The 17873-nt window shown below is 39.9% G+C and overlaps 1 protein-coding gene across 2 annotated transcripts in view; it reads right to left on the bottom strand.

Annotated features, from left to right (window-relative positions):
* cfdp1 (craniofacial development protein 1) overlaps positions 1-17873 on the bottom strand; it is a 96356-nt gene that overhangs the window by 65939 nt on the left and 12544 nt on the right. For both annotated transcript variants that reach the window (XM_039763016.1, XM_039763015.1), the window contains exon 4: positions 5266-5372. In XM_039763016.1, coding sequence (XP_039618950.1) covers positions 5266-5372 — 107 coding nt within the window. The remainder of the gene's footprint in view (positions 1-5265; positions 5373-17873) is intronic.

Genomic DNA, 17873 nt, shown 5'->3' with positions numbered 1-17873 from the left:
TAATAAAACATCAGATATTCAGCAAATACAAGAAACAATTACTATGCAGCTTGTGTTAGATTTCAGAATGGAGAAGACTGATCACCCCTGTCAACTTTAACATTTGGTCAGTAGAGAACTTTCTTAATATTAACAACTTGAGCAAATTATTAAGTGTGAAATTACCAAAATATATGCAAGATGCAATACCAGTGAAGTTTATTTTTCAAACTTTAGTTGGCTTTAAAGGCAACTGTATATAAAAAAATATAACAAATTTATTTAAATAAAAATGTAAAATATTTGAGCTTATTTGAAAACCATATTTTTATGTCTTCAATTTTAACAATTAATAAATTAATTCACTTGTAAACACATGAATTTTGTATTAATTCCTTTACTTGTGGTTTGTTTAATTTCAGATATAAAAATCAGGGGAGAAGAAGCAGAATTCTGTGCCTTCCATCATACAGCTGGGACTAGCACACCAACTCAAAAACTGAAGGTGCCAAGTTCAAAATAAGGAAATTTTATTTTAAACAAAAAATTAAGTACCTGTCACAAATAAATACACTGTGGCAATTTAATCAAAGGCACACAATGTAATCAATATTTCTCTAAAAATCCAAGTTTAGCTGCTGTGACTATAGTTTTTGAAAATCTTGAAAAGCTCAAAGCCAAATTGTTGGACTTTACCCAAAACCTAATCAGCTCTTAAGACTAATAAGAGCAAACAGAGTTACAGAATCCACTAAATTTTTAACATTGATCCACAACTTTTCCAAAATACTCAGACCATGTTCTAGAGGTAGCAAAATGTGTTTTTCCTGTTGAAAACAATACTTGCTCCATATATGAAACAGAGAGGATAAAACCAAAATCAATGAATGGGATCTGAAGCATAAAACCACAGCTTAATATTCAGGATACTACTGTGGACTTTGTGTGAACTGCATACATTATTACTTTGTTTGTATACTCTACATTGTATATATTCAAGATCTGGCACAAAAAAACTAGAATAATTAAAATTGTTTCGCTAATGAAATGAAGCATAAAAAAGAAGAATTAAAATCACATCAGAAGAGTATTTTACTTATGGAAAAAAATGGGTGATAATCATATTAAAAAAGGAAATTCTGCTTTAGGTGAGCACTGTTTTTGTGAATTTGTATGCAACTTATTTTATGGTTACTGGCATCCGAGTTGAAGTTGCACCTGTATTATCTTAAGACAGGATGCTAAACTCAAAATATCAAAAGCAATACACAAATCTGATTATCAATTCAAGGAGATATTCAGAAAGCTTTAGATAGGTGTATTTAAAATTTGCACTTGTTTTCAGTTCTGTGTATCATCAGCACAGCTGTACAATGTTTAATCAACTCTTGAACATACCAAGGCCTTCAATGTTAAATGAAAATGTCAATGACAATCATCTTTCAATTCACAGCAAATGTAAAGCGCTAGATAAATATAAGTGGAAACAGAAAAACAATTGTCTGCTATACCTTTCACATAAAAAGTATTATTTTTTAGTAATAGATCTGTAACTATTGCAAAATGTTTTCAAAATAATCTAGCAGACAGTATAAAGGTGTATGAAGTTTGTGAAGGGCTGGGTCAGCATGCATCAGTAAAGAAAAAAAATAGGGTTAAAGGTTAATTGTACAGTAAAAGGGTAAAAGACAACAACATTTCAGCTGTATATTTTTGACAAAGACTATACAGCCAAAACCTTCATTCTCTTACTATCTGTCCTTTTAGGTGTGGAAAAAAACCATTAACTATTTTTTCCCTTAAAGGAGTAGGAGTTGCATATCATTGTACATGTACTAATGAAAAGTGGATTTGTCACTTTATGCACATTTTTCAATAAATCACACAATAAAATTAATGCAAGACAGTGACAATCCTTGACTTTAAGAAAATGTTATACACCGTACTTATCTAGACTAAAAATCTCAATTAAAAATATTTGTTCTTTAGTTTGTAAGCTACAAATATCAACATAAATACAGTAATGTTGTTATATGAATGTTCCTTTGTTTGATTTTCCTTTAAAGAAAGAAATATTCAACAGACTAGCAAAGATGATGATATGTGTACTTGATCAGACACTTCATGTTTATTATAAAATTAAAAATTCTGGAAGCCTTACATTTAAGGATTAGTGGGGCCCTGTTATGCATGTAGAAAAGCAGGAAGACAAGGTGCAGTTCTGGAGTACTTTCACTTTAAATGGCAGCTGAGAATTAAGTGTGAAATTCACCTGAGGGCTGTCAGAATGTCAGTCATTCCAGAACAAGAACACAAAACATGGAATTAGATGGTAAGGTGACACAATAATTGAGACAGGTGCTTCTATGTAGATGTCAGCTGTTCTATTTTTCTCTGTATTGCCAATGTTTAAAGAAGACTAATATATTGCTGTATTTTTCCAGCATTAGCCAAGTCCAAAAAGGATCACAGAAACATTAAGAGGAAAAAAATGTAACAAAAATGAAGAAGTGAGAAACATGTAAATTGTTTTGGACAAATCAGATTAAGTTAATATTCTACTTTTTCAAAATTTGCTTAATAAGAAACATTAGAATGTGATCTTTATGTCTTGCAAAAGTCATACGCCATATTATTTAAATATTTCACACAGAATGCCTGCTTTTAAGGCTGTATAAAAATATTTCATACCTTTATATGGTTTTAAGTGTTTTGTAAGTTTAACTCAGTTTTAGGATTGTATTGTTTCAAAATAAAGCAAAATTAAATCATTTGGAAAATAAATTTTTGAAAGAGATCCAAATGTTCTGAGAGCAAAACCATCAGAGTGAGACAGACAGACAGACAGACATACAGAGAGAGAGAGAGAGATTTGAAGCTACTAATTAAGTGCTTTTCTGTGAATTTTTACTTCTAAGAGCAATTCTGCCATCTTGTGGTCTGGAATTACCTTGCAGAATATTGTTGGAATAAAAAAAAAAAAAAGAGCCATTACACATACGTAAAAAAAATAAATAAAACACCACATACAAAACTGTACACATCACATATGTTATCAAAAATGTTTTGCATTTATAAGGGTGCAAAGACAAAAGAATAAATAATAAAAAGTGTGTGCTGCTGGACTCGTCATGTAGCACTGAATGACAGAAGGCCGGCCTGATGTCAATAGAAATTCAGTTTCTAAGTATCAGGTACAAGTAGGAAGTTGCTGAAGAAATTAAGCAAACCTTGCACTGCAGCACTTCGGAATATTTATTGTCAACCATGAAGGTGGCAGTTAGGCAAAGCTGTTTCAACAGAATGGAATTTGTGGACCAAAGGCAGCTCCCAAATCCAACTTTCCAAGGGTAAAAGTGGAATTTACGAGATTACCCTCCCTTTTGACTGTGGCAAAGCATAACTGAATAACAGTTTGAATCCTGATAATTAGCCTGATGCATTAAAAAACTATAAGACACATCATTCTATAACAACAATAATATCAAATCTAGAAAAATTAAATGATTTGGGGTACTGAAAAAACAGCTATGAGTAGCCCGCTAGACAAGGTTTACTATAGTCAGGAAAAGGTATCACAGAACTAAAGGTCTTTAGCAAGGCCGCAGAAGTGGAAGAAAATAGACACTCCCAATTGTGGCATATGCTACGGTGGGAAATGGACACCATTTGGGGCAGGACATCCAATAAGTATGCTAGGTCCCCTTGAGAGGAAACTGACAGGGACATTTATACAGAAATGGAAAAATGTCTTCTTCAGGATGCAGGAGGAAAGGAAAACTACCAGTTAGCAGGAACATCTGTCCCTTACCTAATACAGAGTGGGATGCCACAGACAATTGGTAGGAGACTGAAATACCTCTTGACCAATGCAAGTTCTCTATACTAATAATAGATTTGCATCCTTGAACAATTACTTCTCAATTGCAACCTTCGGGTAGCAGGATACTTTTACTATTTGGAAGTTAGAAACATTATTAAAAGAAAGTCTTTCCAACTTTTCTAAACTTTTAGTATACATGGGTGAAACTATACTAACCAGTGTTGAAGCCTTTTTAGATTTTACAAAATAATCGGAAAGAATCCACCCTTGAATGATCTAAGGCAGGGGTGTCAAACCCAGATCCTTGAGCACTGCAGATTTTTGTTCCAGCCATTTCCTTAATTAGCAACACTTTACTACTGCTAAAAGAACATCCTTCTTTAGCCTTCATTTTAATTAGCTTGCAACCTGCCCCTTAATTAGAAGCCATTCCTCATTGTTAATGAAACACATTATTTAATTCTATGGTTTGCTAATGCTCTCATTTTCCCACATCAGTTATTTCCAAAACTGTTTATGGTCTTTTTACTGAGAGCATCAACAACATGATTTGTGGCCAACAACAGAGTATATTCACTTCTAAAACTGTACCTTGTGTGTACAAGAACCTAAACATAAAACATTCTCAAATTCCGCTTAATCTAATTCAGGGATGCACAGTCGTGGAGCCTATCCTTGCAACATTAGGAACAAAACAGGCAAGGCGTCGGTCCATCCCATGTCTCACACTCGCATTCTCATAGTGCAAATGTGGAACTGCCAATTAACCTAATCTGCAGATCTTCAGTAATTTGGCCTGAAAACCAGCACAGACATGTAAAGACCATGCCAACTTCACACAGGAAACAGTGAGGTGCAAGATGTTTCAAAACTAAATGACTGAAATAGCAGGGCTAACGACTCTGTTACCATGTTGGCCAAGTAAAATTAATTTATCAAGTTAATATTTTTTCATTGCTTAGGCAGCCATCAAATTACAGCCCTCAAATGAAACAAATTAATTTGTCACTTAATACCAGATTGAAAAGGCGCTTAAAAAATTACGCTGATCGATGCGGTTACATATACCTCAAAACAGGGACATACTGTATATTATTAATAACTTAATGATTGATGGAATCTGCTTCAAGTACACAAATCAAAAACTAACCGAAATATATTGGCATTTGCTGGCAAGAAGCTAGCATATCTGAAAGCAGCCTGTAGCTGTGCCCTGTCACATCACTTTTTGTCAAAGAACCTTGAAAACATATTCAGGATATGCATTCACCAAAACTGATGAAAAAATGTTTCCCCTCTCCCAAATCACCTTACATATATTGTACAGGAAGAAATGGCGTTTGATTTATCAAGGAAGCATGCATTATTTAGTGAGAGATGAGCCCATTTAGTTTATTTCACTAAGATACATCTGAGGCTAATACTTTTTTCTTTAACGTTAAAAATCTAATGAATCTACTTACCGAACCTCTTCTCCAGCAAAATCAAACACTTTTGTAATGGTGATTTTTGATGGCTCTTTTTGTACTTCCTTTGTTTTATTAACTTCTTGATGCTGGTCAGGAATTATCTGCCAGAAGAATTTGACACAATAGGTAAGTAAAATATGCCATTTAAATATAAAGAGTTTCACTCTGTCTCTTACATTAAAACATACAACTATCTTGTTATAGAGCAAAATCAATTGTGAATTTAATCTAAAACATAATCAACATACACAAACTTTACATTTTAGTAATTGAACACTCTTTTAAGTATTGTCCTGGACCATTAAAAGGAATCAAATTACCAAATATAAATATTAAAAAAGGCATTATTAATAAAACTGAAAGTAGGGGGGTGGTTACACAAGGGATGAATAAGTATTTGTGCACAACACTGGTAACATACTAAAAAAGCCACCTTCCTTCCACATATAACAAACGTACCTGGACTATATCATCATTCACTATAGAATACGTGCAGGTTCCAACAAAAGCAATTCAGTTAAGTTGAACCCATCAATTTCAACTCAGTTATTGAGTCCAAAATGATCAAATAAAATATAAAAAAAACACAAACACTTAATGATGTTTGAGAAACAATGAGCTATCATGTTTCTATTATTTTGACAATTTTCCTCTCTGTCATAATGATGTATCCAGGTTCCATCCCCAGTTTCAAAAGCTTTTTAAGTTTCTCTCAGACTAAAATCATTACCTCAAGATTTAACTTAGAACACTAAATTTGGTAATGCTTCATTTCAGGCAAATGACACATTGTGGGCACCAAATGTATAAAAGACCAAGCTTATGTTTAACTGTTCATTAAAAGTGAATTCAACTGATCCATAACTAATTCTTGATGAGGCTTCTATTTCACACACTACCTGCTTTGATTTTCCATTACAATTCACTCCAGTGTGGTAACTTTACCAAATGCCAAGGGGTCCTGGTGTAATTTTTTAAAGAAATCACACCACAGCATACTTTTGTAGACTGCTGTAACAACCAGGAGGTTGACAGATGGAGGAACAGACTTGATACTCTGTGCAATGCTGGTGGCCCTTAGGACCACCACTGGTTTCTACTGCAACTCGATCTTCTAACTTCTTCATTACCTACTTCTCAATGTGGTTCAGGCCTTCTGTGGCTCCACACACTCCTGCCTGCTTTGTCCCTATGTCTGCATGTAAACAACTCCAGCTGCTTTTATGGCCAGCTTCTCCATGTAGCCCCACCCCTTCGGACAGTGCACAGCCATCCGTGTCCCTCTCAGGTCTGGACAAAGGACGCTACACTGCTCTCTTCTCGCCATCAAGGGGAATGCAAAGTCTGTCCACCAGGATAATTGAGGAGTGTGATGTGACGTGGTCTCCCCGGCTTGAAGTCGGCCCTTGTGAATGTAGTTGAGGGGTCCCCACTAATGTAATGATCTGGGTGCGTGAGAGACAGAGGAATGGACTTAGCACTCCAAGCAAAGTTGGTAGTATTTGGGCCTTAGAAGGACTGTTAGTTTCTACTGCAGTTATACCCACTACCTCCTTTATCAGCCACTCTTCGACATGGCTCAGGTCTTCTGTGACTTCACATTAGCACTGGCTGCTTTTTCCCCCTTTGACCACATATACAAACTGCCAGCCTAGCCTCACTCTGATCACCCTGGTTCAGAGATAACCCATTTGCCACACATTCCTTTAGCTCCATAAGCCATCCCAAGGTGAGGTCCAAACCTGTGGCTCACCAGAAGCCATGAACGGAGGCAGATTGTTTTTAAAGTGCTGTGTCTGCACACACATCCCCAACCCTTGTCAGGAACTGTTTGTATGGCCATCTTTTACAGGTAGCCCCATCCCTTCTGACAGTGAGAGCCACCTGAGGAACATACCCCTCTCAACTCCAGAACAAGGATGCTACACTGTCCCCCTCTCAAAACTCTTACTATCAAAAGTAATGCAAAGTTAATCCACAAGGATATTCAAGGAGTGTGAGGTTATATGGTCTGCCCAGCCTTAAGCAAGCGCTTGTAAACGTGGTTGGGGGGTCCACCACTGTTAGTGTTAAACACTCCCCTTAAGTTGTTAGATGGCTCTTATCCCACTACTACCACCACCACCAATGTAGTGACCTAGGGGTCTTAGGACTTGGTGCAAAACTAGTGATAGTAGGCCTTTACAAGGACTGTTGGTTTCTTCTGTGACTGGACCGGCTATCTCCTTCACCATCTGCTCCCAAACACTGAACAGGTCTTGTGAGGATCCACATGCTCCTTGCAGCCTTGTCCAGGTGCATGCAAATACCTGCCACCAGCTGCAGCTCACTCCGCACACCTTGGGTCAGAGACATGTATGCCATACTTTCCCAGCGTTTTGTGTGCCAACCCCAGGCCACACCGACTCAGGCTTACATACTGGGAGACACATCCTATGTGCTTCTTGAAATGTTGTGTCTGCTCTCCACCCTTCCACAATCCCAGGAGCTACTTTTATGGCCAGGTTCTCCAAGTAGTCACAATCCTTCAGACAGTCCTAAGTAACATGTCCCTATCAGATCTGGAAGGAGGATGCTACACTGTTCTCTGACTGGGGCATAAGCAGGGGACTCTTTCTTGTACATGGTGACTACAAGAGAAAGAATTATTGAAAGTGCATTCTTCTTTATCATTAGAAATGCAGGGATAGTATGAAACTTGGTTTTGCTGTTTATGGCTTCCATGTTGACATGGTTCTGAAACCAGAAACATACTTTAAAGCAACACGTCTAACTGCTAAGTTTACAATTATGGTAAACCTACTAAGACTGAATTATTGTTTTTGTCCCCTTTAAGACAATGTATCTTCCTTGTGGGTGTACACTGATGTTGTTAGTTTTTGATTTTTGTATTGCAGTTCTTTTTCAGTGTGTGTTTTTTTGCATTTTTGAAAGTAAAGTATTTCACATTTAAACTGGTGTGCTTATTGAAGGCTTACACATTGGTAGCAGAGAACGGATGGGAATACAAAATACCTCCTATTCTCGATTAAAAAAGATCATATGAAAGCTGGAAAAATGAACTTGAAATTTAGAGATGAGTGACTGGCTTGAAAAGAAAAAGCAAGTGCTTGCAGTTGCACTGTCACTTACAGGCAGAGCAAGAGATAGTGCTAGAAATACTGCCACAAATACAAGTAAAATTCTATTACAACGAATATCTTTACAACAAAATTTTCATTACAATTAAGTATTTTTATGGTCCTAACAGTTTCCCCATATGACATGAGTCTATAGAAATCTCGTTACTATGAAATACATTCAGCACATACAGGCAGTCCCCAGGTTATGTACGAGATAGGGACTGTAGGTTTGTTCTTAACTGAATTTGTATGTAAGTCAGAACAGGTACATTATGTTAATAAATGCGATTGTTGATCAACTGCAACCAAGCGCTCTGCCAATGAAAGATGGAGTTTCACCTCTATCTGAACTTTATTATTTCTACTTTACATTCCATGGTGATGTTTTTTCTCTTCTTTACTGCATCACCAGCACTTGCATCAGATTTGTGTTTCAGAGACATTGTTGAAGGGTTAACACAAAAGGTTAAGATGAGCTCTTCTGCACAGCACTGTACACGCTATCACAGCAGGAAGGCACCCCTGCTATGTACGTACAAGTACATGCAGGCTTGCTATTGAGAATGAATGGGGGTGGCGAGGGGAGATTCACCATTTGCCCACCTCCACAGCACAGTCACCTCCACTTGCATACAGTAAGTTGTCTGCAGTGCCTGCCCACCGAGAACGAACAGGGTGCGGCCAGAAGCGGGTAATGAATCGCTCACCACTGCCCCCATTCAACAAGCACATTACAATGCTGCTCACTGCCGCTCCATTCACCCTCAATGGCCTCCGTTCAGCCACAACCGGGTCACCGCTTGCAGCGTCACCAGCTGCCACCGAGAACGAATGGGGTAGCTGTTTGATGGGCACTGCAAGGCTGTGTGGTGGGCAGGCAGGAACACGTCCCCCTCTGCCCCATTCAGCCAGTGTCCAGTCAGGAGCAGTAGCTGCGGCTGCGTGGTGGGCGGGCAGTGAACCGCCCCATCAAGCCTCCGTCCTGCACACGAGCGGTAGCTGTGGCACTGGTGACTATGGACCCCGGGTCACCGCTTGCCGTGCACCCAGTCGCCAACTGAGAATGAATGGGGTGCAGCTCCCACCGCCCCATTCATCAACTGGAGCCACCCGAGGGACATTACACGAATTACACGAGCGAAATTGCTCCCTCCAGTCACCGCTTGCAGCGTCCCCAGGCTGAAAATGACGGTGCGGCAGTTACTGAGGAGCCTGCGTTGCGTCCCCCAGTGAGATGAAGTTGCAGCTGTGGCCCCGTTCGTAAGTCGTATGTCTGTAACTTGGGGACTACCTGTACTTTCATTACAACAAAGTGCCCAAAACACTTTGAAATACCTGAATGAATCATTCACAGAGCAGTTAGTTCTGTGGTCGCAGCTCAGTTGTTTTTTTTTTTTTTTCTTTCTTTGAACTTTCCTTGTACTGTTTTGTGTTTTTTTTTTTTTTGCAGTTTTTGTTTTCGGTGGTTTTGCTTATTGCTCGTCAATATTTGAAAAACATCCATTGGAATTTAACTTATTGTCAACCTCCTATAGAAACGGCAGACACAAAGAAACGATAACAGTTCATATTAAAAAAAAAACAAAAAAAAAATTTCAGCTCTCGATTGCAGCAAAAAGAAAAAAAAAGACGTTGCCAGTGAATTTGGAATTTGTCAACTTTCTTGAAAGACCGAGCAAAAAAAGAAGAAAAATCTCAGGTTGCAAACATATGAGAACTGCTGCAGTTTTTATGTGGTTCAGTAATGCTCCTTCAAGAAACACTCTTATTAATGTGGCACTCATTCAACAAAATGTGAGGTTTCTAAACTCTCTTCGGACCTCCCCCATCTGGACAACACGCCGAAGAGCGTCCCAGAGTCCGATCACTGCGTCTGTGGAGGACTGTTTATCTGTTGCCCCACAGCTCACAACTCTGCTGCGGCTCTTCACCGAGCTCGATGGGTGATGCAGGGAACACTGTAAATGCAGGGAACAGGATTACTTGGCCACTAACCTGGCCAAGGCCCTGCCTGACTGCGGTGTCTGTGTATAGGAGAGTGGCAGAACATGCTACAACAAATAACTGTGATGTTCCTGTTTCTGACTGAATAAAGCTGATTTTGCTAAAGTACTGAGACTCAGCCTTGTGTTTTGGGATGCAAGACAAGGACTTATAGCGCAACCCTGATCTTTTAGGATTTGCTTCTGTGTCGCCTCACTGCACCGCTGTGAGCCTGCGGTTGCCCTGCCCCGGCAACAGACAAACAATCTTCCACAGATGTGGCAATTGCGTTTCGGGAATAATGTCAGCATGTCGACCCTGTTGGGTGGGGAGTGGGGGGGATCCCAAAAGAGTTCAGAAACCTCACAATATGAAGAAAAAGATGCTTTGGCTTCTGGTTGATAACTGTGCTTCCACATTTAGATAATGTTCGCGTTGAATTCCTCCCACCCAATTGCATGGCAGTGCTTCAGCCATTGGATTTGGGCATCATTCGCACCCTGAAAGTGTATTATTGCAAGGAAATGCGGAGAAAAATTCAGCATAACTTGTAGACAGGAATAGATTAAAATTAACACGAAAGAAGCTATTGAAATGATTGCAAATGCCTAGACGCAAGTAAAAGAAAGCATGATATTGACAAATACAGAATCTCATTACTATGAAATTTTCATTACAACGAAATATTCTCTAGGTCCCTGGAAGTTCGTTGTAAAGGAATTTTACCTGTACTCAATAGGGCATTTCTGAAGGAGGAAAAACACCATGCTTACGAGGCATACTCGTCCTATAACACAGGAAGGTTCTGTTTCAATGGCAGATTACGTCGTGGAATTTGAACAATGTTATAATCGTATGTGGAAATACATGACTCTTCCAGATGCCGTATTAGCTTTCAAACTGCTTTATATGCTTGTCTAGAAATTGAAGGCACACAGTTAGACCTAACTGCATGTTTAAGCTCAACGTTTGCCTCAATGAAATCAGCATTAAAGCATATCTTCGGTAAGAAAACAGCAGTGGCCTGCACTTCCACTGGGATATAAATGAAACCTGATACAGCTTATTTTATGGGTCAAAAACAAAATATGTTGTGATATCAGAACCACCATTCAAAATTGCCATTACCTGGTACAAATCGACTTGACAGGTTTGGCAGATGATCAAAGTGTGCTATATGTTAGAGTAAGTTTCACTGGGCTAAAGACAGTCCGCATAAAAGACAACAAGTGAACCTCACAGAGGGAAATGTAAAAAAAGGATGACCTTGAACAATATAACGTTTCACTGTATTCAAATGAATCTGCCGCCGATTCTGAGATTTTTGTTGTTGAATCTTTGGGATCTGCAGTAATTGAAACTGTGTGCACTCAAACGGTTTGTGGGGAAAAGTGGCTCAATAGTTTTGTGAGTGAGCACAGTCAGAATTAAGTGGACAAGTTGATTGAAGTACCAAGCTGTAGAGATTTTAAACTTGGTGATAGGAAGATTGTACAGGCGACTAAAAGAATTACAATTCCGGCTAAAGTTGGACACACCAAATACAACATTGAAACAAAAGCAATCCTTGTAGATATTCCTTTGCTCTTAAGCAAAAACATCTTTAAAAAGAGAGCTGGAGCTTGACATTGAAAATGACAGAGCAATAATGTTTAAACAGCCAATTATGCTTGAACTGACTACTTCTGGATATTATTGTATAAACATCTTAGATGAGGTCAAGCATGTTGTAGTTCATGAAAATGAAACTTTGACAGTCACAGAACATATGACAAAACAGCAAAAAAAAAAAATGTTAAAGCTTCACAAGCATTTTGGGCATGCTTCAGTTAATAAAAGTGCAGAAACTGTTGCATAGTTCAGGTAATAAAGACACAGAATGCATAGCTATTTTACAGCAAAATTTGAACACTTGTGAAACATACTTTAAGTACAGTAAGCATAAGTCTAAACTAACAGTGGGCCTGCCATTGGCCTCAAGTTATAATGAATTAGACTGTTGCTATGGACCTACATGAACTTGAACCAAATGTGTGGTATCTCCACATTATTGATCATTTCACATGTTTTAGTGCAGGAAGCATTGCGACTTCAAAGAAACCTTCCGAAATGCTGAAGCATTTTATCCACACCTGGATAAATATTCACAAACCACCACAAAAATATATAGTGACAATGAAGAAGAATTTAACAACGAAGAAAGGAGACATTGCTGAAAATTTTAATATAGAAATAAAGATAACACCAAGATTAAGGTAGGTGGGTGTTCAAGAAATACACAATTTCTCCACAGGTCTAAATTTCACAGAAAATGTCAAAGAAAAGAGAAAAAATGATTCAGTTAATAAAAACAATGAAAAAGACATAGGATAATCAAACAGAGGATATCAATTGTGACATAGAAACGGTTAACGAGGAAATAGAGGATGTTCAGTGACCTTCAATAAACTTGCAGCTGGCGCGGAAACCAGGTCACACTATCAAACACACTGACAGAGACAGTGGAGTCCAGCTTAAAAGGGTAAATTCTTGGATGAGCAGGAAATATCGGAGGAAAATACGGAAAATTGTACAATTTCCACTAAATTGAGCCTGATGAGCTTGCTGGGAAAACAAGCTCGGCTCATTTATCAAGAGATGATGGTCTTAATATTGAACTAAAGGACAATATGCAGAGCAGTTTTCTTCCTAATGAAGAGGTACTTCAGATCAAAAACGTGTCTTTAGATACAGCTAAACAAGAGGAACTCTGCAATTGGAAATACAACAACATTTTTGAAGAACTCTACATCTAGGGAAAAAGTGTGTTTCAACAAGATGGGTATACACCCTGAAAGAGACATCAGCAGGTATAATGCCTAAAGCTCGCCTTGTGGCTAGAGGTTTTGAGGAATTTGGTAGGGATGAACTTCCTAAAGATTCACCAACGTTTTCTTCTGAATCTTTAAGAGTGCTTCTGGCTGTCATTTGTCAGAAGCAATAGAATGTACACTCCACAGATATTAAATGTGCATTCTTCCAAGGAATATAACTGTCTCAAGATATTTATATTCGACCTCCAATTAAAGCCAAATGTAAGGAAATATTGTGGAAACAAAAAAGTGTGTTTATGGACTTGCACATGCATCACTACTTTTACAACAAAGTGAAAAATCATAAAAAACACAGGGGGAATAATGTCACTAGTAGATCCTGCTGTTTTCCACTGGTCAGATAAGCATGGCAGTGTAACCGAAGTTCTTGCTTCTCATGTTGAGGATTTAATTTGGAGGAGGGTGATTGGGCACTGGCTCAAAACACTTTGCCGAAACTGTAATTCCTTATTTAAAATAATGTGTTCCAAATCGAACGTGAGGAATAATTTTTGTTATGTTGGCATACAGGCAAATTCTTCTGGTGGAGTTATACAGTTACAGCAGGAAACCTACATAAAACTTCTGTTCTATTCCTATAGACTCTTCAAGAGCCCTGCAATGGGAAGCACCACTTATAAACACAGAAACTGATCCGCTGAAATCAAAAATAGGTCAGCTTCTATGTGTTGCTCGGTAAAGCAGGCCAGAAGTGATATTTAATGTTTGCAGCCTAGGATTCAATGTTAAGTATGCTACAGTACAAAGCATCCATGAAACAAACAAAATAGTGATAAAACTGAAGTCTGAATATATCACATTAAAATTTCAACATTTAGGGCATGATGACACATTAAAGCTGGTCCCGTTTAATTATGCTTCTCTTGGGAATTTGGCTGATGGTGGTACCCATGATGGACACTTCTTAAAATTAATGGGCAAATGAGGTACATTTTTGCCACTCTGTTGGAAATCTAAAAAGATAAGAATTGCTCGGAGCACTCTTGCAGGAGTAACACTTGCTTTGGTAGAAGTAATTAACAATGCAATGTTTTTTGCAACGGTTTTCAAAATTATATAAAGGTTGTACAGACAGATACATTTGCCTATTACATGTATCACTGATAACTATTCTGTTGGGAATGCCATCAAATCTACAAAACATGTCAGAGAAATAAGACTGAGACTGGATATTAGCTCTATAAAAAAAACTTACACTCTGGTAGAATAGGCCAAATACTTTGTCAGCTACAAAGGAGCAGCTGTCTGACAAAAAGGTACATCTGCCTTAATGTTGCCGAAAGCTTTGAGGGTCATGTTTATATTCTCAAAAAAAGAGGGGAGATTGTTAGGTTTATAATTATGGTAAACATACAAAGACTGAATTATTATTGTTGTCCCCTTTAAGACAATGTATCTTCCTTGTCGGCATGCACTGATGCGGTTAGTTTTTTTGATTTTTGTATTGCAGTTCTCTTTCAGTCCGTGTTTTTTTTTTTGCATTTTTGAAAGTAAAGGATTTCACATTCAAACTGGTGTGCTTATTGAAGACTAGCACTAACAACATGTTGCAGACATTTTGGTACACAGTAGGCAATCTTGGTCACTAACAAAATCAGTGTTGTGGATTCAGAGTTGGAGCTTTTAGAGATCCCACTGTTGTGAGAAGAAATATTTTTATAAAATTTACATGCAAGTAGCTTCTGTCCCTGGGTTCTTGAAGAAATTACTTAAAAGTCAAAGCTGGGATTAGAATTATAAATATACAAATAAAAATGTTGTTAATTTCAAAAACCTGTTGCTCCTTTAATCTTTCTTGTGTGCATAATGAACATTATTCAATCTTAAAAAAAAAAAGTCTATAGTGTCTTTTTCTCCCTCTGGAATTTCACTGGTACTATTTTGTTCTTGTTGCAATATGGGAGATCAAAACTACACATTCTTTTTCAGCATTTGACCATATAGGAGCAGAACCCCTATTTAAATCATTATCTCTCCTGATTTAAATCTCATAGAGCACAATATACCAGTAACACAGACCTCCTAGTTATTTTTTTTGTGCAAAATTCAAATGAAGGTACTAAGGTGCTCTCTTTACCCCTGTATTTTGTGACCCACCCTTTAGAGTTTTTAACTATGTAATCTATCCTTACTCACAACTCTTTTACAGTTAAAATTATTGAAAGAACCTTCAAGTGATGACTTCTGCATTTTTAGCAATAAACTACTCTACTCGCCAAATGACATATGTAATTTCCATTTTAGCAGTTGCAGTGATTTGTTCTTAAGCCTTTCCTTACTCGTGTCAGTTTCGTAAGCAATTTCTATATAAAAAAAAAATCATTAAAAAAGGAGGAGTAATTTATTTTACTCCTTGAAAAAATTTTTACAATACCATTCCATAAGGGGTAGCACAGTGGTAGCGCTGCTGACTTGCAGGAAGGAGACCTGGGTTTGCTTCCTGGGTCCTCCCTGCGTGGAGTTTGCATGTTCTCCCCGTGGGTTTCCTCCGGGTGTTCCCGTTTCTTTCCACAGTCCAAAGACATGCAGGTTAGGTGCGTTGGCAATCCTAAATTGTCTCTAGTGAGTGCGTGTGCCCTGTATTGGGCTGGCATCCTGCCTGGGGATTTGTTTCTGCCTTGCGCCCTGTGTTGGCTAGGATCCAGCAGACCCCCCGTGACCCCATGGTAGGATATAGCAGGTTGGATAATGACTGACTGACTATTCCATCCATCCATCCATCCTCTTCCGCTTATCCGAGATCGGGTCACGGGGGCAGCAGCTTGAGCTGCAATGCCAGACTTCCCTCTCCCCGGCCACTTCTACTAGTTCTTCCGGGGGAATCCGGAGGTGTTCCCAGGCCAGCCGAGAGACATAGTCCCTCCAATGTGTCTTGGGTCTTCCTCGGGGCTTCCTCCCGGTTAGACGTGCCCGGAACACCTCACCAGGGAGGGGTCCAGGAGGCATCCCGTCAGATGCCCGAGCCACCTCATCTGACTCCTCTCAATGCAGAGGCTCTACTCTGAGCTCCTCCCAGATGACAGAGCTTCTCAACCTATCTTTAAGGGAAAGCCCAGACAACCTGTGGAGGAAACTCATTTTAGCCACTTGAATTCGCAATCTTGCTCTTTCGGTCACTACCCACATCTCATGACCAAAACAGGGTAGGAACATAGATCAACCGGTAAATTGAGAGCTTTGCCTTATGGCTTAGCTCCTTTTTCACCACGACAGACCGATGCAGAGCCCGCATCACTGCGGGAAGCGCGCCAATCTGCCTTTCGATCTCCCACTCCATTCTTTCCTCACTCGTTAACAAGACCCCGAGATACTTGAACTCCTCCACTTGGGGCAGGATCTCTCCCCCAACCCTGAGAGGGCACTCCATCTTTTTCCGGCTGAGGAACATGGTCTCGGATTTAGAGGTGCCGATTCCCATTCCAGCCGCTTCACACTCGGCTGCAAACCAATCCAGAGAGAGCTGAAGATCATGGCCTGATGAAGCAAACAGGACAACATTATCTGCAAAAAGCAGTGACCCAATCCTGAGCCCACCAAACCAGACCCCCTCAATGCGCTGGCTGCGCCTAGAAATTCTGTCCATAAAAGTTATGAACAGAATCGGTGACAAAGAGCCCTGGCGGAGTCCAACTCTCAACGGTAATGGTTTCGTCTTACTGCTGGCAATGCGGATTAAGCTCCGACACCGGTTGTACAGGGATCAAACAGCCCTTATCAGGGGGTCTAGTACCCCCACAGGATTCCCCGAGGGACATGGTCGAACACCTTTTCCAAGTCCACAAAACACATGTAGACTGGTTGGGCAAACTCCCATGCACCCTGCAGGATCCTGCCAAGTGGGCTGTCAAGCTAGTCTACTATTCCGCAACTAGGACGAAAACCACATTGTTCCTCCTGAATCCGAGGTTAATCTATCTGAGGGACCCTCCTCTCCAGGACCCCTGAGTAGACTTTTCCAGGGCGGCGGCAGAGTGTGATCCCTCTGTAGTTGGAACACACCCACCGGTCCCCTTTTTAAAGGGAGGGACCACTACCCTGGTCTGCCAATCCAGAGGCACTGTCCTTGATGTCCATGCGATGTTGCAGAGGCATGTCAAGACAGTCCTATATCATTCAGAGCCTTAAGGAACTCCGGGCGGATCTCAACCACCCCCGGGGTCTTGCCACCAAGGAGTTTTTTACCACCTTGGTGACCTCAGTCCCAGAGATGGGAGGCCACCTCCGAGTCCCCAGGCTCGGCTTCCTCATTGGAAGGCATGTTAGTGGGATTGAGGAGGTCTTCGAAGTACCCACCGACTCACAATATCCCGAGTCAAGGTCAGCAGTGCACCATGCCCACCATACACAGTGCTGACACTGCACCGCTTTCCCCTCCTGAAACGCCAGATGGTGGACCAGAATCTCCTCAAAGCTGTCCGGAAGTCGTTCTCCATGGCCTCCCCAAACTCCTCCCACGGCCGAGTTTTGGCCTCAGCAACCACCAAAGCTGCATTCTTCTTGGCCTGCTGGTACCTATTAGCTGCCTCTGGAGTCCCACAGGAAAAAAAAGGTCCTGTAGGACTCCTTCAGCTTGACGGCATCCCTCACCGCCGGTGTCCACCAATGGGCTCAGGTATTGCCGCCA

Source organism: Polypterus senegalus, chromosome 9 (assembly GCF_016835505.1).
Source record: "Polypterus senegalus isolate Bchr_013 chromosome 9, ASM1683550v1, whole genome shotgun sequence".
Classification (NCBI taxonomy): domain Eukaryota; kingdom Metazoa; phylum Chordata; class Cladistia; order Polypteriformes; family Polypteridae; genus Polypterus; species Polypterus senegalus.
Note: the sequence above shows the minus strand (reverse complement) of the source record. Positions and strands in the feature narration are given on the sequence as shown.